The sequence below is a fragment of the Stenella coeruleoalba genome (assembly GCF_951394435.1).
Source record: "Stenella coeruleoalba genome assembly, chromosome: 3".
In the NCBI taxonomy this organism is placed as follows: domain Eukaryota; kingdom Metazoa; phylum Chordata; class Mammalia; order Artiodactyla; family Delphinidae; genus Stenella; species Stenella coeruleoalba.
The window spans coordinates 164720895-164744222 of NC_137148.1; the positions used below are offsets into that span (position 1 = coordinate 164720895).

Genomic DNA, 23328 nt, shown 5'->3' on the forward strand with positions numbered 1-23328 from the left:
CATGCAAATATCTTTTTCTTTTGCACATTTTACAAAAACACACCCTGTGAGCCCAGGGCCTTGGAGGCTTCCTCAGCCCTGGGAACACCTCTTTCAGCTTCTGCTCCCTCTTTGCTCTGAGGCCCAAGTCCAAAGAAAGTTGGTGGATGGAAGTCTTGTGTGTGTGGTTTAAGGTTTTGTTTTTTTCCCTTTTCCTTTCCCTCCCTAAAAAAAAAAAAAAAAAAAAAAAGCCAAAAAACTTTGTCAAACTTCAAACTTCAGAGCTCCCTAGTGGCAAGGAGGGGAGGGGAGGAGAACTTCAACCCCCTCCAGCTTCCCACCCCCTTTCCCCAGAGTCACGTCTGACCCGTCTGGTTTCCAGGAGCAACCAGACATGATGTAACACCCAGATGAACTTGAACTTGGGGGTGTTGAGAAGAAAAACAATGGCTCCGAGCAGGGGCTGGAGCCAGCCCCCTCCGCTCTGTGCCAGGGAGGCCAAGAGAGCCCTGCTGGTAGAGGGCAGGAGGGGGTGCCAGAGGAAGGGACAGCAGGAGGGCCTCCCCTCCTGGCTCTGGGCTGGCACCAGGCGGCAGGGCTCTGGTGCCCCTGCCTGCCCACCCTCCCTCCCGCTGTCCGCCCTGCAGCTCTGACTGTATATGCGCTTGCTCACTCTCGGGGACCACTGCCATGAGCCCTCCCCATTCACCCCATTTCCGCTTCCACATGCTTTCCCTTCTTCACTTTCTCTGCTCACTTTGCTTGGATGTTGGGGCCAACTCAGAATCTGAGGCAAGTTTGGGAAACAGTTTTTCTTCCCCTTGTTCCTACAAGGAGCCTTGGGCCGGGGCCCTGAGCAGGCAGGTGTGTCTGGGGATGGGGGTTGGGGGGCCGGAGTCGGACAAGCCGAGCGAGCGGGGAGCCCTCGGGCCTGGGGGCAGGCAGGCGGCTGCGGCGGGCGCAGGGGGTCCAGTGGGGGGCGGTTTCCACAGTAACCAGTGACTTTAGCTGATCTCTGGAGCACCAGATGGAGAGAGAACAATAGAACGAGGGAAGAAAAGAGAATTTTACCAATTTTGTCATTCCCTGGGCAGCGTTTTTTACTTAGTTTTAATCAATTTTGGACCTGGCTCAGGAAACAGGGAGGGGTGAGCAGAAAAAGCCGCTCTGTGCTTGCCAGCAGATCCCCCATCTCTGGGACCCGTGGGGAGGCACCGGGGAGTCCCGTCGGAGTTGTCTTTGTCCCTGACTCCAGGCCTGAAACCAGAGTCTTCCTCCTCTGAGGGGAGGGCCCCTCAATCTGAGCACGTCCCCCCGCCCCCCGCCACTGTGCAGCTCAGGAGACCCCAACGGGGCCAGTCTGGGGCCTTGGCTTGGCCTGCCAAGGGCATCGAGGCCAAGCAGGTCCTCCCTGCGCTGGTTGTCCCCGGCCTCTTTTCCCTCACAGGAAGGGGGAGGGGCAGGCTCGCAGCCAGGGTGATGGTGTAAGGGTTCTGGTGTAGTCTCCCCTCGGGAAGGTGTGTGTGTGTGGGGGTGTCCCAGAGAACACTAACACCCGAGCCTGCAGGGACAGGGGGCTCACCCGGGCAGCTTCCCTGTTCCTCCGGCCAGGACCGAAGCCTGGGAGCTGGCGGCTGAACCAGCCCTCCCCCAGCCACTCTGAGAATGCCTCAGGCCCGGGTTTCCCCCACACCTTGCTAGGCCCCCATGAGCCTCCATTTGGCCTAAAATCAGTCGATGGGGTTGAACTTCGGGCAGGTGCTCCAGGAGCTCCATCAAAGGAGGGCAGGTCTCCTCTCTGCATGTTGTCCAGTACATGGCAGGAAGTGTAGTATCTCTGCCCACCCAGTAAATGCTAGCAGTGCCCCCAGTCATTGTGGCAACCCCAAACCCCCGTGTTTCCAAATGCCCTCCATCTGCCCTCCTCCATATCCAGTGTGGTAGCCACTGGCCACATGTGGCTGTTTAAAGTAAATAACTAGAGAAAAATTTAGTCCCTTGGTCACACTAGCCATATTTCAAGAGCCTAGAAGCCATGCATTGTTAGTGGCTACTGCACTGGACAGCACAAATAGAGAATATTTCCATTGTCCCAGAAAGTTCTAGATGATCTCCGAGGCCCTGTCTTTCTTCTTTTTTCCAGTTTCATTGAGAGATAATTGACATATAGCATTGTATAAGTTTCAAGTGTACAACATCATGACTTGACTTACATACATCACGAAATGACTGCCACGATAGGGTTAGTAAGCATCTATGATCTCATATAACCAAGGCCCTTTCTAACTCTAAAACTGGATGTCTCCATCTCATGGTGGACCGTGGCCTGCGGTTCCAAACCAGAGCCTGAGGGCTGTAGGCATAATCTGTGTGACCAAGACAAGTGTTTCAAATATTGGAAAAATTTCACATGAAATTGTCTGGACTTTCAAGCTGCTGCTTTTTTTTTTTTCAAATTAATAAATTAATTTATTTTTGGCCGTACCACATGGCATGTGGGATCTTAGTTCCCCGACCAGGGATCGAACCCGCACCCCCTGCATTGGAAGCTCAGAGTCTTAACCACTGGACGGCCAGGGAAGCCCCTCAAGCTTCTTTTTAAAATTTGGCTGATCTAGCCACCCTAGGCCCTCACCCTGATGTGGCAGCCTTGGCCACAGCCTTGGAAAGGTGCTGGTGTCCTGGTCACCACAGACCCTGCCTCCCTGTGAACACGCCACACATAGCAGTTAGGAGCGTTGAGTTTGAGCTGCCCCCTGCATTTGAGTCCCAGCTTGGCCCTGTGGGCTGTGTGGCCTTGGGCAGTTCAGCCACCCTCTCTTCACCTGGCTTCTGTGCAGGGTTGGAGTGAGGATAGAATGAGTCCGCACCAGGTGCATGCTCTGTAGTTAGCTCTGCTTGGCCTCTGCAGATCTGAGTCTGTGACCCTGAGCCGGAGAGAGGCCCCAAGATGCATCTTCAGGGACCACCCACCACCATTTTGCCCCGAGGGTACAACCAGACATACCCAGGCACTGTAGACCAGAGTAGAACCCCCCTGCCCCGCCCCTTGGCCATGAGGTGGGGCCAGAGCCTTTTGTGGAGGGTTCTGCCAGGCAGCCCAGTTCCCAGGGGTCCACCCTAGGTGTGTTTTGTACTGAGTGGCTGCCAGATCCTGTTTGTGGGAAGGCGGCGCCCCCTGCTGGCACCCTGAGGGAAGCGATGCCCACCCGAGGGAGCCTCAGGTCTTCCACAGGGCGTGGCGTCCAGGAGGGTAGAAGATCAAGCCCACTGGGCTACTGATCCCTTCCCCCAGGCCTGGTACTGCTAGGGACTGAAGCCATGTGGTACCCACCCCTCCCCAGACTTTCAGGCTGTGGGACCTTAGCTGAGCTATGCAGATGGGAATTTCTGCTTTTAATCCAAAGAGACAGAAAGAAAACTCAGCAAGAAGCTGGGCTACCCCCCACGCCACTCCCCAAACCCCTCTGGGGACAAAAGCTGTAGCCTGGCATCCTCCCCCACCCTCCAGGACCCACACAAAAACCTAAACAATTGGAAACATGGCCAGATCCCAGGTCTGTGCTTGTGCCAGTGCCAGCCACGGGGTTCACCCGCTGGGCACGGTACCCACGAGAAGGCCAGCTGGACTCCAGCACCGGAGGCAGGGTCTCCTGGGGGGTCAGGATCCCCATAGGAGGGACCGACAGAGTGGGGATGTACCTCTGCACGAGGTGTTGGTGTCCTTGGCTCTGCTGGAGCTGGACCCTCCAGGGGCCTCAGGAACCAGCCTGGAGTCACAGGACCAGGTGGGAGCAAGAAGGGACCTGCCCCTGCTATTCTCAATGTCGCCTCTTTTTTCGTCCCATTTCAGTCCTGGTTCCTCTGATAAGATCGACAAAAGAAATGGCAAAATGAAAAGAAGAGGTTCCTCAAAAGGGGGGAGAAGAAATTTTGAGACGTGGAAAAAAATCCCCCAGCCCAGCCCAGCCCCACCGAAAAGCAAAAATTAGACGTCGTCAGCCACTCAGCCCTTCTCTCCTCCAGCCCGGGGACCCCTGCAGGCCCCCAGAAGCAGCTCAGTTCTCGGAGAGCCTCAGAAGAGGTCTCGGTGGAGCTGTGCACCAGCAGCCAAGCAGAAAGAAACATGCAAAACGGACTCTGTCAAGTAGAGGACAGAAAGAAAGGATGCAGAACTGCCTTCCTCCCCCCACATCCCGTCCCGGCCTTCTGGGGAAGGAGCAAAATCCCCAAACAAAGCAACCAGCACAATTCTGAAGGGGCCTGTCCCCCACCCTCACCCTTCCTAGGGGAACCCCACCCTCGACTAGGGCCGGAGCTTCACTAGGGAGCTCAGAGGACCAGCTTGTAAAGATGATGGGGTGCAGATCCAGAGGGCTCTCCCCTCCAGACTCCACCCCCTCCCTCCCTCACTGCCTTTGCCTCTGGCTTCTTCCCCCAGCTGCTCTGGACCGGGTGAGGCAGGGTAGCCTCGCGATGTCCCTCTGCCCCACCCTCGGGCTAGAAGCCCCCCAACCCCGGCTGGGCAGGGGGCATCTCCCGGAGCTAGTTTTGTGCTCCCAGAATGGAGGGTGTTCTACCACCCGACCCTGAGCTGCAGGGGCAGTTCCCCGGGCCCCAAACCCCTCTGTACAGTCCATAGGAAAAGGTCGGAATGCTCTAGACAGCCCATCCCAGCCTGGGACAGGTCCCCTCTTCCCTCCCTCCCAAGGCAGGCCAGGAAGGTCACCGTCCTGACATGCTACACGTGAGGGGAGGTGGGCCCCAGGTTGCCCCCACACCCCAGCCCCGCATGCAGGTGCCCTCGCTCCGCCCCATCGGTCCCTGCCCCTGCCCCTACGCAGACAGCCCTGCTGTGGCCGGGCCGGAGAGTGGAGCAGAAAGGGGACCCCGGAGTCGAGCGAGGAGGACGAGGCAGCCGCCGCTGCCGTTGGCTAAACCGCCACCCGCGCTAGGTAGGCGTCCTGCTTGCCGACTTTCAGTTCCTTTGGAGGGTGTTGGGTGTCGTCCTTTTTCAAAAGTGTTTTGGAGCTTTCTCTGCCTCCCCTTTCCCCCACGCCACCCCCATGGCCACTTCTCTCTGGATTTCAGCTGTAATGTCTTTACTCTTTATTTAGGGGTGGGGCATTCATTGTTTCGGTCTTTTGCTGTTGCAGTTGGGAACTCCTCCATTTGAGCAACTTGGGAACAATTTGGTAACACACCACAAGAAGTAGCTCTCCCCCACCACCACCACCACAGCCCCCTCCTCCCCCAAGGGATGGTTGGGGGCCTGTCCAGAGGGTCTTCAGAAGCCCCCCTGGGAGGGAGGGGAGCAAGAGCACGCCCAGCCCGCCTCCAGGGTGTGACTTGGCCCCTCTGGCTTGTCTTTCTGTGCCTTACTCCCTCCTCCCTGCATCTTGGCCCCCTTCTGGAGTCCTTGTGCCTCTCTCTCTCTCTTTCTCTCTCCTTCTTAACTGTATGAAAACACAAAGCACAGGTCAGGATCCTCTGAAAGTCAATCAACCCAACGTTGCACCACATAGGGGTGGGTTATGGGCTTTATTTATTGTGAATCTAGTTTGTGAGGCTGTGGCCCCAAGCAAAGGGAGGGAAGGAGGGGAGGGAGGTGGCTGGAGAGGAGAGGAGAGCTCTTACCTGGGGCAAAAGGGGCCAGCTTGAGTGGTGCCTCCTCCCCAGCTGGAAGCCACAAGGTGGCTGGCCCCAGGGGTGGCTTTTGTTGGAAGTTGAGCGAAGCCCCTCCCCCATCCGCGTGCAGCCCTCGAGGAGGACCGGGTCTGAGAAGCAGGGGATAGGGGAATCCGCGGGAGCCTGGGGGTCGTGGGGAGTAGGGCGGGGGGTGGGGGGCCGGGTGGGCCGGGCGTGACGCGCGGTCAAAGTGCAATGATTTTTCAGTTTGGTTGGCTAAACAGGGTCAGAGCTGAGAGGGGAGCAGAAGGGACCCCTGCCCCCCTGCCCGGCCGCACACGCCCCTTCCCTCGAAGACAATCGGGGCCGCGGGCGCGGTGGGTCCTCGGGGGCGGGGGTCTGCGGGGCGCCCGCCCAGGCGAGGTCGGAAGCTGCAGGCCAGCTGGGCCGGGGCGGGAGCGCGCCCTGCAGGGCTGCCGGGGTGGGCACGGGGGTTGGGGGCCGCTCCTTTCCTAAGTGTTGTTGTGAGGGGCAGGCGAGGGGCGACGAGGGCGACAGGAGATGTGGGGACGTGTTAGAAGAGAAAAAACCCACAAAAAATATATATGGGGGAAATGAACTTTTTTTTTTTTTTCATTGAACCAAGTGCAATGCATCAGAGAGTTTTCCTATCTTTGTATGTTAAGAGATTAAGAAAAAAAATTCTATTTTTGTTGTAATGTCCTCGCGGCTCTGGGGACGCTAAAAGAACCGGGCCTGCCCCGCCTTGTGCGGGGGTAACGAAAGCTGAGTGTTTTTTCCTTTTTTTTTTTTTTGTTCTTTTTTTTTTTTTTTAAGTCGTTTTCCTGCGTTGACGAGGATGATCTGGGGTTTTTATTTGTTTCGTCGTTCGTTCTCGGTTTCGGTGGGAGGGCTGAAGGAAACGTTCACATTTTAGAATTGAAAAATAAAAAAACAACACCTCGACATTAAAAAACCAACACAAGATCAAAAAGGAAAAGGACGAGAGAAAATTATTTTAAAGATAATTCAACATAAAAACCCTGGTGCTTCTTACATTATAAAGTACGTTTTAAAAAACCCACAAACTATTATACATAAGTTTATGAATCAATTAAATATCCTGCACTTGTTAGGAACACGCATATCCCTTCTTTGTTGAGTTTAACGGAACGGGACAGCGGCGTGCGCCCGGCGGCGGGCTGCTCTGGCCGCGGGTCTCCCCGGGCGCCCCCTCCCCGGGGCCCAGCGCCCCCTCCTCGCCCCATCCCCGTCCGGGCCCGGGGGCGCGGCGGCGGGTCCCCAGCCCCTCCCCCGCAGAGGTCAATGCCAACGAACAAACGTCCCCTCCCTCCCTCTCCAACCCGAGCGTCCTTCTTTGAGCCAGACGCCAACTTGACCCTCACCAGCATTATCAGGAGCGCGCTCAGCAAGTTGGTAGTTTCTCCCCTCCCCCGCCCCCCACCGCTTCCCCGGCGCCCGCGACTCAACATCACCCTCCCACCCCCACCCCGGTCACCCTCCGGGGAGTACGGGGAAGGCTCGACGCTCCAGGACAGGACCAGCCAAGCTGACAGGTCGATTCGCCCAGGCCCGCGCACGCACGCACGCACGCACACGGCCCCGCACACAGCCCCATCCTTACCCTGCAACCAACCCCGTCGACTGCCTTACACACCCGCCCCCGCGCTGGCCGGCCGACCTAGTGCCTTGTTCTCACCCCCGTGCTGGCGGAGCGGACGCCGCGCTCTGGGTCCCAGAGGGGCCGGGTGGCTCAGACGACCCACCACTTCCCCACCCCGACCGTGCTGAACGGACACTCCCCCCCGACACACACACACACGAGAGAAAATAAAGGAGCAATAAAGTCACGAGAACTTTCGTCCCCCAATCGAGAGCCCGAGGGGCACCCCAGCCCCGCCTCTGCTCCCCCCCACCCACCCTTGGGGCGCCCCCCTCCCCCCGCAAGCCAGCCTGGGCCAGCCCCGCTTCGGCCCCGGGAGATCCGTGCGCCCGACCAGCACCAGCATCGCGGACCGCAAAGGCCGCCCGTCCCGTCAAACAAGTTTCTTCTTAGGCTAAGAAACGCAGTATATACGAGTATCTCTATATATAGTACTAATGGATTTGGTGTGCTTCCCCCTTAGCGTCCCCGTCCCTCCGCTCCTCTTCCTTCAGCCTGGTCTCCCCCTCTCTGCCCTCCACCCCCGTCTCTGCACTGAGATACATAAGAAACAAGGGTAGTTTACTGTCTGTTTTGTTTTCTGGGTTTTCAGTGTCCTAGCGGAATGCAAGTAGGCAGCCAGCCCGTACGTTCCCTCTCCGCCCCGCCCCACCCCAACCCGCCCCCGTCACTGCGCTTCTGTTATACCATCTTTGCCTGACTCTCTCCGGCTTCTCCATTGAATGGCTAATGTGTATGTGAAATAAAGAAATAAAGAAAAACAAAAGCAAGAGCGTCTGAGCCTTCGCTAACGCGATCGTGCGGGACAGTTTCGGGATCGGTCGGGGCGGGGGGGGCCGCCGCACGGATTCTGCGCCTCTCTCCTCCAGCCAGGCCGGCGGCCGCTACCGTCGAGGAGCGCGTATCTTTTGGTCTCCGGGAGGGGGCGCCGGTGAGAAAGGAGTAGGCTCTCCGGTCCCTCCCCACCTCCCTCGGTGACCCCAGCACGTAAAAATGCGGCACCACTTGGGTCCGATGACCGCTCCGATGACGTGTTGGTTCCCGGGCCTCTCCCCCGGGAGGGGTACGCGGACAAGGCCACTTCCAGCGGGCGGTGGGCGATAAAAGGGTCTGCAGGGCCCCTGGGGGCGACGGTCGCCCTTCCAGACCCCCGGGCCCTTTCCCCTGTAGGGGACTCTTCACTGGTCCTTCTTCGGGGGAGTTATCTCCACAGCAGGCGCTGAGCGTCGTCCGCCCCTTCCTGGACGGCCCTGGGCTGAGTTCCCAGTGCCCTTCGGCTCAGAGGCGACACCGTGGAGGTCATCGCACCTCCGGACTCACAGCCGCTTTTTCTGTCTTGATGGGTCGGCCCGCCCCACCGGGGCTGCCATCGGGGCCGCCTGGGGGCGCGGGCTGCGGGCGCGCCACCACCTCGGCCTTGCGACAAGGCCCGCGGCGGGCGCCGTCGTCCAGGGCTCGGTGCGCCGGCCGTTTGCGGGGCCCTGGAGGGGCGGAGCCTGCGGCCAGAGCCGCTGCCTGGTCGCGCAGCAGCCGCACCAGGAAGCCAATGTATTTCATGGCCAGGCGGAGCACCTCGTTCTTGCTCAGCTTCCGGTCGGGCGGGTGCGTTGGCAGCAGTTTCCTGAGCTCGGCGAAGGCGCCGTTCACGTTCTGCTGCCGCCAGCGCTCCCGACTGTTGGTGAACACGCGCCGGGCCACCTTCTGGGGCTGGTGCCCTGAGGACAGGAGTGGCAGGGTTGGCGCCATGGCCCGGGGGAGGCAGGCACCCCTACCTGCCCTTACTCCAGACTCCCAGCACCCTCATGGGACTTCATCCCCGGCGGGGAGCTCGGCCTTTCTCCACCCAAGGGATACACACGTAGGATCCACGTGTAGCCCTCCTGCCAGTTAGCAGCCCCCGCAGCCCCACCTCTAAGCTGCCTAGACAAGGACTGTCACAGGCCCAAGCTGCAGACAACTGAAGCCTTCTGTACCTCTGTCTACACCTTGATGTTAAGGGCTGAAATTCTCTAGGGAGTGTGGCTGCCGGTCCGGGCAGCTGTCCCTATGGTCCTCATTCTCATTCTGAGAGTTTCTCTCCCAGTGATTGTGGTGCCGTTCATGTCTCAGGTGGCCCTGTGAACTCCTGGTATATCTAAATGGCTGTGGTGTGTGATCATTGCCGTGTGGTTGTGTGGCTAATTCCTGTGTGGCCATGGACCTCAGTGGCTGTGGTTGCGGTCCTGTGACTCTCTCTCTTGTGTGGCTGTCTCTTGGATGGTTGCTGTCCCGTGGCTGTTTCCTGTGTGCCTGCGCATGTGCGTGGCTGTCATTTTGAAGCCCCCATGCCATGCTGTGTCTTGCCGCGACCCTCTGTGGCTCGTTGGGTGGCTGTGCTTGTGTGGAACTGGCCATTTTTCTGGGGTTTTGCACGTGGGCGTAACCTGCCTGAGTACTGAGCCCCTGTGTGGGCTGTCCTGTGTATGTCTGTGTGCGATGTCACATAACCTTTCCCTGCGGAAGGCTATGTGACAGACGTGGGCCCCAGCAGAGGTGGCTGGGCGAACACAAAGCCATACTCACCCTCAGCCAGCTCCAGCTCACAATGGCTTGGTCTCCGCTTCAGCCGGCTGCTAGGGAAGATGCTGAAAGGTCCTGCCGGCCCAATGTAGAGGCTGTAAGGGGTCGTGGGTCACTAATGCCTTGTGGGTAAGGACCCTGACCCCGGATTCCCCCCAGGCCCCAGTCCCCCACTGACCTGTTGAGGAAGGGGTGAGGGTGGTAATGCAGGGCCAGGGGCGCTGGGGCGGTTCCCAGGGTGGAGAGTTGCAGCAGCGGGGGACGGAGGGTGCTTAGTTCCGTGGTGGCCATGGCTGCCCCTGGGGGCCTGGTGTGGCCCAGGCTGATCACTGGCACGCCAGGGGGCAGCCTGGGTGGCGAGGAGCCTCTGTGGCCCACCTCCTCCGCCTTTGGGGGCCCAGGCGAGGCAGGCTTTGGGGGCGGGGCAGGCACTGGGCTGGGGGCACACACCATCTTGGCCTTCTCGGTCATGGTGGGGCCCACCTCTGCCTGGGCCTCGGGCGGGCACATGGACCCCGAGGGGGTGCTCACCTGTGGGAGGAAGGAAGCCAGCGGGGAGGGGGGAATCAGAAGCCACCCCCCACCCTTAGCCCAACAGAGCCCTCAAATGGGAGGAAGACTGGAGGGGGTGGCAGTTCAGTGGGCAAAGGCAGATGCAGGGTGGGCCCAGAAACTACCAGGACATGGGAGGGGGTCCAACACAAGGACAGGAGGTGCCCACTGAGGTGCTGGGCAGCACTGAGCTCAGCAATGCTGCTTCTGAGCTGTCTGTGACCCATGAGGCCTTAGTTGTAGAGCCCCTGAGCAAATTTCCCTTCTTCCAGAATCCCCTCTCGCCTGGAGGGAAGGGCAAGGCAGGGAGCCCATGATGGACCCTTTGACCACAGGGTGCCCCTTAAACCCTCAGATCTGATCCCAAGACCCTTCATGGACACCATGGACCTTGGAATCCCTCCACGATTGACTGACCCTTCACTGATCACTGCCCCCTGGCTGACCATGTGGCCCTCAGCTATAACCCTGAGGCTCTTTCCCATTGTCTCCATGTCAGACTCTGAAAGTCCTCCATAATCACTCCAGTGACCACGCCCCCACCCACTGAAAATGTCCCCTGTGACCCCACTGCTGACATTGACTCCAGATGCTAACCCTACTGCCCAGCACAGTCATGCCCCAATCCTCCCTCTGGCTCTTGTGTCCTCCCCACCCCCCATCAGTATCCACCCCTTTGCACCCTGCTTCCATATCCCTGTTCACTCTTGGCCTCATGGCCTGGTGTGTCCCAGCAATGTCTGGGTTTCCTGGCCCCTCTGCCCTGTCTTCCCTAGCTAGGCCTAGTCTCTCACTTAGTGGGCCCCCTAGATGAATGAAGGAAGGAACGAATGAATGAATGTAGGCGGGTCCGGGATCCCCCAATTTCAGGCCCACGCCACTCTTACCCCAGCACTGCTCCGGATGCCTGCTGATGGCCGTGACTCTGTCCTTCAGGTCCAGGATGTGGTTCCGACTTCAGGCAAGGCACCGCCGCGCGCTCGGGCCTCTGCGCTGCGTGCTGCTGGCGGCCGGAGGCCCTGTTTGGGCCGCAGCATCAGGCCGCCCCGCTTCCTTGGCTCCCAAGGGCCACCGCGGCGGCGGTGGCAACAGGGTAGGTCCCTCCAGGGAAAGTGAGCAGCTCCGGGCCGCCTGCCCTCTCCCCGCCCCTGGCGGCCGGGTTTCCTCCCTCTCACCCCTGGCGCAGCGGCCGGAGGATGCTGGGCCAGTGCAGATAAGTGCCTGGCTGCCTGGCCGCGCCTGATAAGGAGCCGGGCTGACCCCGGAGGAAACCAGCGGGCGGGGATCTCCTAGCGCGGGCCTCAAGTCCCCGCCCCCAGCCGGCACATGCAGGACTGACTGTCACCCCTCAAGGCCTCACCTTCCATCCCCCCAGGCACTGAAGGATCCCAGCCAGGGTGCACACCCCTAGGAGTGAGGTGCCCAGTTGCATGCAGAAGGGACACTGAGGCAGGGATGGATGCAGTGGTCCCTATGTCACTTGGGTCTGTCCTCCAGCTTTGAATACCCCTTGCTGTGTCCGTGCTGATGGGGGTGGAGGAGAGCTCTTTCCGGCCCTGCTGGGGCCTCGTGACCCAGGGGCCCCCTTCTCTCCTCACCCTGCCTGGTTCCTCTTTCTACAGAGTGCTTCCCCGCCTTTCTGCCAACCCCACCCTGGAGTGGGGCACTGACTGGAGGGCAGTTCTGACAGTTTGGCCTTGGGTGTCCAGCCTAGGCAGGTGTCTTGGGCGCCCCCCCCTCCCCGTGCACTATCCACACCACCTTTCCAGGCCCAGGAGAGTGAGGGGAAGTGCCGCAGCTGGGGGAGATTTCCTCCCATGCCAGAGCTGGCAGAACCTTCTAATAGGTGCCTCCCCAGCAGGTCCCCACAATCCTGGGCCTCCACGTCACAGGATCACATAGCCCCAACTCAGAGGTCCTTGGCCCTCATCCCACAGTGGGGTCCACTTCAGGGTGGACAGTGATAAAGAGGCATTGGGTAAATATCTTGGAATGGTGGTAAAGCTCAAGTTCCTGCTGGGCCTCACAAAGGGAGGGGTGCTGGGTACCACAACGTAAGCAGTGACACTGTCAGCATAACACTGTCCCTTATCCCCAGCAACCTCCCAGCAGGTCAGTCGTACTTTGCCCAGTGCATATCTGGGCGACTGCAGGAGCCCCAGGCAGGCCCTCAGCTGCCCCCCAGCACCGAACTATCGCCCCCCCACTCAGGAATCAGTTGAAGCCCAGGACCCCACAAGCAACCTTCCTACTGTCCCAGGGAAGCAAGAGTACAGTTCTAAACATAGGAGTTAACTCTGGTATCCCTACAAGGTGGGTTCTGGAATTAGGTTCATTTTACAGATGGGGATGAAGCAAGGTAAAGGGTGCTTGCAGGGTCCCACAGCTACCACGTGGCAGGGTGGGGATTCTGCCCCAGGCCTCTTCGTTAACGCGGCCACCCGCCCCTGCCCTGGGGGGAGGGGTTGCAGCAGGCTGCCGGGTGCCTCAGTGTGCGAGCCCGAGGGGCCGCAGGGCAGGAAGCACCTGGTCTGGAGCGGATGCATGAGGCGCCTGGTTCCGGTCCGGCTTCCGCCACCGGGGCCCTGGCGGGAACTGGGCCAGAGAAACCAGGCGGCGAGGTGGCGGCGGCGGGGGCGCGAGTCCATAAGCGGGCGCGGGGTCTAGAACACCAGCCTGCGCGCGTGCCTGCGTCCAGGGGGCGCGCCCACGCTGGGAGGGTGGGAGGAAGGGGAAGGGGGTAAAGGTCCCTGCGGGCGTGAGCGCACGGCTGCCGCCCCGTGGCCACCTCGGGAATGGCAGGCGCCAGCAAATGGGTGGCTAAGCACCTTGCAGGAATACGATCAGCTCCCCACCTCTCCAATACAGACAGAACACTCCCGTCAGAAACAATGACAACACTTCATTCGGGCAGGGACAAACACAGCCCAGATGCACAGAGCTCCCCAAGGGAGTCAAAACAGATGGACAGAGGAACAGACCCCAGACAAGCAGCTGAAGAGATGGACAGAGCCCCTCCAGCAGATGGACAGACACACCACAGGCAGCCTCCCCATTCAGACAAATGACAGTCAGGGGAAGGTGAAAAGTCTTTATTGGCTCAGTCTTCGCCTGGACCAGCAGCAGCCCCAGGCCCAAGGGGGTTCTGATCGGGGGCCTCTGGACAGTCAGTGGGGGTGGCTTCAGCAGTGGCCTTGGGTGTCAGGGGGCTATGCGAGTAGCAGCACTGCTCCCCACGCTGGCAGGTGCCCTGGTGGGAGTATGATGGGTGTGAATGAACCCTGGCCCGGAGCTCAGCAGCCTCTGCTGGGTTCCCTCCCTGGATGGGGAGCTCACTCCCACACACTTGCCTGGCCCCAGTTCTCCCAGCCCTGCCTGCCCATTGGCCCAGCCCTGTTGCCAGGAGGCGAACCCATGTGTGTTTCAGTGGGGGCTGGGGGGCCCCTCACCTCCTTGAACCTCTTGCAGGGAAATGTCTTGAGCTGGGCAGCCCGCTGGGCCAGGTCCTCCTCCGGCTCCTTTCGCTTATTCTGGAGCAGCTTGCGTCTCTCTTCCACAGCTTCGCCTGCCGCCTTGCCTCTGCGTAGGGAGACGAGTAGCGGAGGCTCCGTCTGGCCTCTGTGCCCACTCCCCCCAGCCCAGCCCCGCCCCCATCCCACTCTCACTCACCGTGGCCGGGCGCGGGGCCGGGGACCCCAGTTGGCCTCGGGGTTGGCCTGGAAGCGCTTGAGTCCTCGCTGGCGGGAGCTGGGGTTGGCATCGTCCCGGATGGTGAAGTTGGCCTGCAGCCTAGGGAAATGAGGGTGGGGGCTGAAGGGCATCTACCAGGCAAGCGGGCACACACCGCCCAGGCCACCTGCCCACCTCAGTGCAGCTCAACGTACTTTGGGAAAACTGTGTCTGCAGACGTCAGGTTTCTATCAGTCATTTAATAAACATTTATCAAGTGCCTACGGTGTGCCTAAAGTCTGCTGCCAGTAAAGCTGACATTCTAATGCACAAGAGAGGCAGGCAATGGGGCAAATCAGAAATCAGCAAATTATAACGTGTGAGGGCATGAGATTAAGAGTTTTGGGGAAAAGAGCACGGTAGAGGGAATGGGGAGTCTGGGAGCCATGCAGAGGCCCTGAGGAGGGGCTGTGCCTGGTGAGTTTGGGTGAGGAGGCCAGTGTGGAGTTGGGGGGGTGGGTGGTGGACGAATGAGGGCAGGGAGGTGAGGGGGAGATGGTGCAGGGCCTGCAGATAGAATTGTTTCTAGTGAGTCAGGTGGGAGCCACGGAGGGTTCTGAGCAGAGGAGGGACGGGATCTGACTTGTGCTCACAGGTGCCCTCTGGCCACTGCGGGGGGGAACAGAATGTGGGGGGAGGAGAGCTGGGGGACCAGGGTGAAGGCCACTGCACTGGTCCAGCTGAGCAGTACTGGGGCCAGAATAGGGTGAGGGCAGAAGGGGAGGGAGAGAAGTGGATGGATTCTGGATCTCACTTGAAGAATGAGCGTGTGTCTGTGAGGAGAAGGGTCTGTGTCGTCTACTTCCCGTGCCTGCGGGCAGCCGTATCCGTGCCATGCCCCTACCTGGGCTCCACACTGAGAATGCGGAATGCCGGACTGGTCTCCGACAGGCGCTCCCGTTTCACCGGACACTCCTTCTCCTGGGAGGCAAAGGTCAGAGGTCAGAGGATGCTGGCACTGACCGTCCCCTGCCTTCCCAATTCCATCTGGTCAGGCCTGGCCTCACCCAGCAGCGCATGATGTCCCAGAGGACCGAGGAGGGGGCGTCCGTCTTCACGGCATTCTTACAGGCATGGGAGAGGGAGACCCGGAAGCCAGCATGGAGGAGGGCAGACCTGGGGACCGGGAGGGATTGTGAGGGGGAGGGGAAGGCTGGACCCCAAGGTCGGTGCTGACCTGTGAGTGTGACCCTTGTTTCACAGACTGGCATGGCTGCACGTCTCCTGGTGACTACATTGCCTGCATAATGCCAACCACCTTCACAGTAAGACTATCCCCGTGGCCAGGGCTCATGGCTTCCAAGAGCTGTTCTAAGCTCTTGTGCATGAGAAGCCCTAGACCGGGGTTATGTTTGACCTCCATTTTATAGGGGACTCCAGTCCAAGAGGGAGCCGACGTGCCCAAGGGCACCCAGGGGTCAGGCCGAGGCTCCACCCCGGGCCCAGCCTCACCTCAGCTGCAGGAGCCTGGGCGTGCTGCAGCGGATGGTGCTGCTCAGCTGGTCCAGCGTGTAGTAGAGAGGTACATCCAGGAGCTCCTGCCAGAGAGGACGGGATGGGTGTGGGGCAGACCGAGGAAGGATGGCTGGGCACCCGCGGGGCCTCCTCCCGGTCACGGCGCGGTCCCCACCTCGGCGACGACGCTCAGGACCCCGCGGATCCGCTCGGCGGTGTGGAAGCGGCCAGGGTTGGCGCTCACAGCCTCTAGGACACGGCCCACGAAGTCTAGGTCGTGGAGGGGCTCCGCCCACATGGGGCCACCAAGCTATGGACACACAGGGACCAGATAAGCAGGGATCAGGACAGCCAGGACCCCCGCCTCCCCCTGGCCTTTTCCCCCCGCACCCTCGCCCAGCCCCACCTGGTGTCGCTGCCCACAGTGCTCACACTCTGGGGCCACGGGGGGGCCGCAGGCTGCAGAGAACTTGACCCTGCACAGAGAGGGGTGAGGTCGGGGGTGGTGACCCTGGCTGGGATGCCCCCTTCGCCTTCCTCCCCAGCTCTCCCTTGCTCACCGGCCACCGGAGGCTCCCGATGCCTTCCCAAGGCGCTGGAGGTGGAACGCCCCGCAGCCCACACACTGGAACACCAGCGCCTGCTTGCTGTGGGAGACCAGGGTGGCCACCAGTTCCTGGAATTGCCACCGCACCCCAACTCTTCCCTCAGGCTGACTGGGTCCCCTTTGGGCTCCCCAGGGCAGCCTTCCCTCCCCCCGCCCCGGGAAAGGCCCCGTGACCTCCCTCATCCATCACCCTTCCCTGCCCCAGGCTAACCTGGCCGAGGCCTTGACCTTGGCCTGGCCGGTGAAGACGCGAACGAAAATGCGCACGTAGAAGTCGGCGCTGATGCTGAGCAGGGGCACCACGAAGCGCTGGTAGCAGTTGGCGTGGAGGTCCAGGCTGTGCAGGACAATCCTCAGGGCCTGGCGTGGGGGGCGGGTGCCAGCCATCAGTCCTGCCCCCGCCGCCACCTCCCCTACAGGGAGCCACACAAGGTGCTCGCAAGTACAAGGTCAGGGCCGGCTCCCCGGGTTCTCAGGCCAGCCCTGAGTGACCCTTGGCAAGTGAGAGCCTCAGTTCCCTCATCTATGAAATCACACCCATCTGTCTCTTTAAGGCCCTGGCACTAAATGATTAAGGAAGGGACTTCCCTGGCGGTCCAGTGGTTAAGACTCCGCGCTCCCAGTGCGGTGGGCATGGGTTCCATCCCTGGTCGGGGAACTAAGATCCCACGTGCCGTGCAGCACGCCGCCCCCCCCCCCCCAAAATAATTAAGGAAAGCACAGGCCCAGTAAACCAAACCTCTTCCAACTAGCATTCTCAGCATGCCCCATGCTGTGTGATGTGGCACAAGGACCTGCATTCCTCTGGGCAGGATACTGGGTGCTGCGAACTACTGGGGCCTTCTCCTTGCCAGAGGCTGCAGTAAGACTCTGACACGGGAAAGGAGGCAGCATTTTCCAGACTGACCTGACAACAAGGTCCTTAAGGAACAAGGACAAGAGCCCTCCTTTCCCAGCCCCTCAACATAGCCAACCCGACCTTCTTGAATCCCCATAGCAACCTGGTGGGGTCTGGGTCATCATCATACCCATTTCACAGATGCAAAAACAGAGGCCCAGAAAAGGTGAAGTCACTTGCCCAAAGCCGCCAGCAAAACTAGGACCTGAACCCAGAGCCAAATGCAAACCTGGAAAAACTGCCTTAAAAAATAATTTTGTGGGCTTCCCTGGTGGCGCAATGGTTGAGAGTCCGTCTGCCTGCCGACGCAGGGCACACGGGTTCGTGCCCCGGTCCGGGAAGATCCCACATGCCGCGGAGCAGCTGGGCCCGTGAGCCATGGCCGCTGAGCCTGCGCGTCCGGAGCCTGTGCTCCACAACGGGAGAGGCCACAACGGTGAGAGGCCCGCGTACCGCAAAAAAAAAAAAAAAAATTTTGTGGACAACCCTGATGGCACAGTGGCTAAGAATCTGCCTGCCAATGCAGGGGGCAAGGGTTTGATCCCTGGTCCAGGAGGATCCCACATGCTGCGGAGCAACTAAACCCATGCACCACAACTACTGAGCCTGCACTCTAGAGACCGCGTGCCACAACTACTGAGCCCGTGTGCTGCAACTACTGAAGCCCACGCGCCTAGAGCCCGTGCTTCACAACAAGAGAAGCCACCACGATGAGAAGCCGCGCACCACAACAAAGAGTAGCCCCGGGTCGCCGCAACTAGGGAAAGCCCGCGCACAGCAATGAAGACCCAAAGCAGCCAATAAATAAATAAATAAGAAGTATAAAATTAGAGATAATAATAATAATAATAATTTTGTGGGAGTTCCCTGGTGGTCTAGTGGTTAGGATTCCAGGCTTTCACTGCTACGGCCTGGGTTTAATCCCAGGTCGGGCAACTGAGATCCTGTAGGTCATGCAGTGCGGCAAAAACAAAAAACAAAACAAAAAACAAAACAAAGAAAAGAAAATTGCAAAGTTGTTGAAGTAGAGAATACTAGAAAGAATAATGTAATCACCCACTCTTATCCTGGGCGAAACTACTGCCCCACCTCACCCCCAAAGGACCATATTTGGCAGCCATGCTCTCAGGAACTATGCGGGTTAAAGAACGTGCTTGTTGGGACCTCCCTGGCGGCACAGTGGCTGAGACTCCGTGCTCCCAATGCAGGAAGCCCGGGGTCGATCCCTGGTCAGGGAACCAGATCCCACATGCGTGCCGCAACTCAGAGTTCGCATGCCACAGCTAAGGAGCCCGCCTGCTGCAACTAAGACCCAGCACAACCAAAAAAATAAATAAATAGATAAATATTTTTAAAAAAACAAAGAACGTGCTTGTCATCGAAATCCTGGGATGGATCTGGCCAAGCAGGTCTGGGGGTGGGCGGAGAGTTGGGAGGCCCCTCACCATCTCGTGGCAGGCCCGGCTCTTGAGGGCCATGGCCCCGTACTTGCTGTAGCATGTCTCCCCACTGTTCCCCGCCAGCACTGCCATGTCTGTGCAGGTCACACACAGCAGCCCTGTGGGGAGGGACCCGGCAGTGAGGACCCTCCAACACCCCAAGCCCTGCTCAGTACATAACACCCCCCAACCCATCCCCACCCCGCCCTTGCATCAGGCTGGCCTCACCTCCTTCACTCACAGCCTGCACAGCTGCATCCAGGAAGGGGGCGGGGCTGCCATAGGGGTCCAGGTCAATGACATCAAACCGCTCCGACGCCTTCTGATGCTGGTACATCAGCATCCTAGGAGTGAGAGGGCCAGGTCCTCAATCCCCTGCACCAGGGACCCGTGCTGTCCCCTACACACGTTCACTCACACAATGTGATGGTTTTGGCCTGGACTTGGGGGCCAGCTGCGCGGCTTCAGATCCTGGCTTATCCATCTGCTAACTATATTAACTTTTCCTTCTTGGGTCTGTCTACCTATCTAACAGCGGCAATAATAATAGGGAATTCCCTGGCGGTCCAGTGGTTAGGACTCCGTGTTTTCACTGCCGAGGGCCTGTGTTCAATCCCTGGTCGGGGAACTAAGATCCCATAAGCCATGCAGCGCGGCCAAAAAAAAAAAAAAAAAAAAAAAAACCCAAAAACAAAAAAACAGAAAAACAAGATGGCAATGATAATAGCCAATACTGATGCAGCACATATTTACCTGACACTGTTTCAAGCGGTTTATAAATGTATTAACTCATCTAATCACACAGTCTTCCACAGATTTGAAACTATTGTTGTTCTTTGCAGGGGAGAAAATGCAAATGCTCCTGACCGTGTAATTTATAACTGCAACCCTTCCTTCGTCCATCCCTTGTACCCTGTTATTTCACCCCTGCCTCCAGCACTTCTCACCTCTAGTTTACTACACAGTTTGTTTATTTGTCATGATTATTGGTTATCATCTGTGTTTCCTATTAGATTTTTTTTTAAAAAAAAAGATTTATTTACTTATTTATTTTTGGCTGCGTCGGGTCTCTGTTGCGGCACGCGGGCTCTTCGTTGGCGCGCGGGCTTCTCTCTAGTTGTGGTGTGAGTGTTTTCTCTCCTCTACTTGTGGCACGCGGGTCGCAGAGTGTGTGGGCTCTGTAGTTTGTGGCACGCGGGCTCTAGTTGAGGCGCGAGAGCTCAGTAGTTGGGGTGCGTGGCCTTAGTTGCCCCGCGGCATGTGGGATCTTAGTTCCCTGACCAGGGATCGAACCCGCGTCCCCTGCGTTGTAAGGTGGATTCTTTGCCACTGGACCACCAGGGAAGTCCCCCTATTAGATTCTAATATGGTCAAGAAAGCAAACATTTTTAATTCATTTATTTTCTGTAAAGGGTCAGGTAGTAAGTATTTTAGGCTTTTTGCGAGACATGTGGTCCCTATCACATATTCTTCTTTTTCTAAACCTTTAAAAATGTGAAAAACATTCTTAGAAGGCAGGCCATAAAAAAACAGGCGTGGGCCTCGCAGGCTGCAGTTTGCTGACCCCTGCATTATGAACTCCACAAGGTCAGGAATTTTGTCTGTATTGTTTACCGATGCAGTCCTGACAGGCAGAATGGCTCCTGGGGACTTCCCTAAGTGGTGCGGTGGTTAAGAACCCACCTGCCAATGCAGGGGACATGGGTTCGAGCCCTGGTCCAGGAATATCCCACATGCTGCGGAGCCACCAAGCCCGTGCGCCACAACTACTAAGCCTGTGCTCTAGAGCCCTCGAGCCACAACTCCTGGGCCCACGTGACACAACTACTGAAGCCTGCGTGCCTAGAACTCGTGCTCCACAACAAAAGAAGCCACCGCAATGAGAAGCCTGTGCGCCATGACCAAGAGTAGCCCCCGCTCACCGCAACTAGAGAAAGTCCACGCGCAGCAACAAAGACCCAACGCAGCCAAAAATAAATAAATAAATTTATTTTTTAAAAAAAAGAATGGTGCCTGGCACTGGATATACACTGGTTCACTTGACTGAATAAAAGTACAAGAAGTTGAGTCTAAAATGGAGACCATAACGGTACTTATTTCCACCTCGGACCACAAGCCACACAGGTATAATCAGTAACCCCTATAACATACAGCAACCCCTATAAAACTACTGTCCTTGTTTTATAGACAAGGAAACTCGGGCTCTAAGAGGCTAAGGCCACTCCCCCAAGGTCACAGAGCAAGATTATGACACAGCCAGGATTTGACCCCAGGGAACTCTGTTCCAGAAAGCACCTTCCAGCAGCTAGCCTCTACTGCCCAGCACCTACCGGGCATCCGCCTGGCTGGGCTGTACAAGGTGGGCCACATCGTTGAGCTGCACATTACGGTGCATGAGATCCACGGCTCGGGCAGAGGCATCATTGGCAACCACGGATCGGAGCCCAGGCACCTCTAGCGCAAAGCGAATGGAACGGAGGCCGGAGGCTGCCAGGCCTTCCAGCACTCGCAGGCCTTCCTGTTGGAGTAAGCAGGGAGCCCCACTCACATCCATGCCTCCATCCTCTGCTGGGCGCCAAGGAGCCCCCCCCCCCCCAGCTCCTATCGCTCTCCCCCTCCAGGAGCCTTCCTTCTTTTACCACCCACCGGACTCCAGGGCTGCTACCTCCCACGTTCAGGCCCCACCTCGCAGATATCCCGCACGGCAGCTGTTCGAGGTTGGTCTCCCGGGGCCAGGTTTGCACCCTCTTTCACTTCAGCCTTGTCCTCCTCTTGCTCCGACAAGTCCACGACCACCTTTTGCAAATCCTTCTCACCTGGCACCTTGACTGCAGCCATCCAGACGCACGAGTTAGGGGATATCAAAGCGCCATCTGAGAAACCTCCCCCAACTCTTCAGAATACAGAAGATTCAGGGAAGAAAATCTTCCCCAAAGTCCCTGGAGGAAGGCAGAGGAGCAGAGCCCAGGGCCTGCTACACGGCTGGAGTCTTTCTGGAAGGTAAGGGAGAGAAGGGGCGGGGCAACGAGAGAGCTCTGCGTGACACCCCTGCCCACCAGGAGCCTGGACCTCTACTCACTCTGGATTCCTTTGGCCCCAAGCTGAATGCGAGCAAACTCGGTAATCACAGCACATCTGCGGGAAACGGAGAGTCAGCTCACACCCCTTCATCCTCATAGACCCACTGCCCTCTGCCAAGCTGACCCCGGACTCTGCTCACGTCAGGTCCCGGTTGAACTCCTGCACTGGGTTGTAGAAAACTTCGTTTGCGCTGGGGAAGACGATCTTGGCGGCCCCCTCAGTGACCGTCGTCTCCTGAACCTCAGGTGGGCGCTCTTCTCCGCAGGGCTCGGTGCCATTCTCCATTGCCGCTGGATTTGGCGGCCCTTGGGGCTGCCCCTCCATAAAGCGGGCTCTAGAGAAGCTGCGGGCGGAGCGGAGACTCAGGCTTAGCCACAGAACGATCCTCGCACGGGACATCCGCGGGCGCCTCTGCCCGCCAAGCCTAGTTCGGAGGGCGGGGGAGAGAATAGCCAAAGCATCAGAGAGCTGCTTTCCTGGCCGGATGGCCTACACAAGTGTAAAGTAGGGACTAAGGAAACCCTGTGACCTCAGTAAATTGACACCACCCCCCGTCTTTGGAGGACTGTCCCTGAGAAGCCGGAAGCCCTCGAGCGGGCCCACCCATGCTCCGGATCCCTCCCCGCGTCGCCCAGGCCCCCCTCACCTTCTCCTGCGGCACCGAAAACCAAATCGGTCTCGGTGCACATTTCCCCAGATTAGGACCTGGGCGCCGCCATGTTGGCACAGTGGGAGGGCAGATCATGTGACAGAGTTTAGTCAATCATTGATGCTACCTATAGTGGGCAGCTGGGATCAAAATGCACGGCGGAAAGCGCTGAAAGTGTTGTGTGACGGCCTTAATCACTGCGGCTCCCCTGGGAGGGGATACCACACTAGCCCCATTTCACGGATGAGGAAGGTGAGACTCAGAAAAGGGGCGGTAAGCGGAGAAATCCAACACCTTTTGATCGCCTCCCGTGTGCTGGGTTTTGTAAACACAGTATGTCAGGGCACCCTGCGGGAATAACTCAGACTCTGAAATCAGATTTCCTGCGTTTGAATCCCAGTCCTACCACATGCTCTTGACAAGTTACTTAAACTCTCTGGGCTTCACTTTCCTTACCTGTTAAATAAGAGCCCTAGCTTCCAAGATAGAGCAGAGATTAAACGACAGAATGCCTGGAAAATGTGCAAAGTAGGCGCTCTCACATAGCAAACCCTCAGAAGGTTCTAACCGGTGTAGGAAAGGAGACCGTAGTGTCGGTACTGACTGGTTCCAGCCCCAGCTTGCCTTCCTACTTGTTCTTAATGCTCTCTGCTTATATTTCCCCATTTGCAAAATGGGCAGAAATTTTTAACGTTCGTTATTGAGTTGTGATGAGAATTAAACGAGTTAGTGCAGGTAGAATGCTTAGAATGGAATCTGGCGTCGCATAAGCATCGGACAAGTGTTAACTTTTATTGTTTCTTCTTGGGCCCGGTTTTGAATCCTGGCACCCGCCACCACTTCCTTGCTGTGTGACCTGGAGCAGGTTTCTTCATCTCTCTGTGCCTCCCTTTCTTATTTTCTATAAAGTGTGTGTGTGTGTGTGTGTGTGTGTGTGTGTGTGTGTGTTTATAAAATAATTCCTACCTAAAGATACTACTGTGAAATTTAAACGAGATAATCCCGTAAAGAACCTAAAACAGTTCCTGGCATAATAAACAGCAGATATTATTGTTTGCGTTTTTACAG

At 58.2% G+C, this 23328-nt stretch overlaps 3 protein-coding genes across 8 annotated transcripts in view; 1 reads left to right on the forward strand and 2 right to left on the reverse strand.

Annotated features, from left to right (window-relative positions):
• The window catches only part of NFIX (nuclear factor I X), a gene marked incomplete at its 5' end in the record, with an annotated part of 97112 nt that extends 90505 nt beyond the window's left edge, over nt 1-6607 (forward strand). For all 6 annotated transcript variants that reach the window (XM_079919046.1, XM_079919045.1, XM_079919048.1 and 3 more), the window contains one exon: nt 3833-6607. Coding sequence is in view for 1 of the 6 variants with exons in the window: in XM_079919050.1 (XP_079775176.1) it covers nt 3833-3847 (15 nt within the window). The remainder of the gene's footprint in view (nt 1-3832) is intronic.
• Nucleotides 6608-8208: 1601 nt separating this feature from the next.
• LYL1 (LYL1 basic helix-loop-helix family member) lies at nt 8209-11921 on the reverse strand. The gene is made up of 4 exons (XM_079918007.1): nt 11290-11921; nt 10029-10381; nt 9854-9945; nt 8209-9006 (listed from the first exon to the last, which is right to left on the reverse strand). Exons 2-4 carry the CDS (start codon nt 10358-10360, stop codon nt 8591-8593), a joined length of 840 nt encoding a protein of 279 aa, XP_079774133.1. The 5' UTR covers nt 10361-10381; nt 11290-11921; the 3' UTR covers nt 8209-8590.
• Nucleotides 11922-13486: 1565 nt separating this feature from the next.
• On the reverse strand, nt 13487-22347 carry TRMT1 (tRNA methyltransferase 1). The gene is made up of 17 exons (XM_079918732.1): nt 22258-22347; nt 21751-22035; nt 21610-21665; nt 21216-21358; nt 20861-21048; nt 18759-18874; nt 18537-18649; nt 16405-16553; nt 16147-16233; nt 15993-16062; nt 15762-15896; nt 15584-15669; nt 15139-15247; nt 14976-15052; nt 14072-14191; nt 13852-13981; nt 13487-13652 (listed from the first exon to the last, which is right to left on the reverse strand). The coding sequence occupies exons 2-17, from the start codon at nt 22008-22010 to the stop codon at nt 13503-13505; spliced, it is 1989 nt and encodes a 662-aa protein (XP_079774858.1). The 5' UTR covers nt 22011-22035; nt 22258-22347; the 3' UTR covers nt 13487-13502.
• Between the last annotated feature and the right edge of the window lie 981 nt (nt 22348-23328).

Excerpts from the sequence above, each read along its gene's own strand:
- TRMT1 (XM_079918732.1), bottom strand. The coding sequence starts at position 22,010 with ATGTCCCGTGCGAGGATCGTTCTGTGGCTAAGCCTGAGTCTCCGCTCC. Across the intron at positions 15,053-15,138 it reads GGGACATCATGCGCTGCTGG|GAGAAGGAGTGTCCGGTGAA; the intron begins GTGAGGCCAGGC and ends TTTGCCTCCCAG. Across the intron at positions 14,192-14,975 it reads ATTCTCAGTGTGGAGCCCAG|GCTGCAGGCCAACTTCACCA; the intron begins GTAGGGGCATGG and ends TCATTTCCCTAG.
- LYL1 (XM_079918007.1), bottom strand. The coding sequence starts at position 10,360 with ATGTGCCCGCCCGAGGCCCAGGCAGAGGTGGGCCCCACCATGACCGAG. Across the intron at positions 9,946-10,028 it reads CCTCACCCCTTCCTCAACAG|CCTCTACATTGGGCCGGCAG; the intron begins GTCAGTGGGGGA and ends GACCCCTTACAG. Across the intron at positions 9,007-9,853 it reads TGAGCTGGAGCTGGCTGAGG|GGCACCAGCCCCAGAAGGTG; the intron begins GTGAGTATGGCT and ends TCCTGTCCTCAG.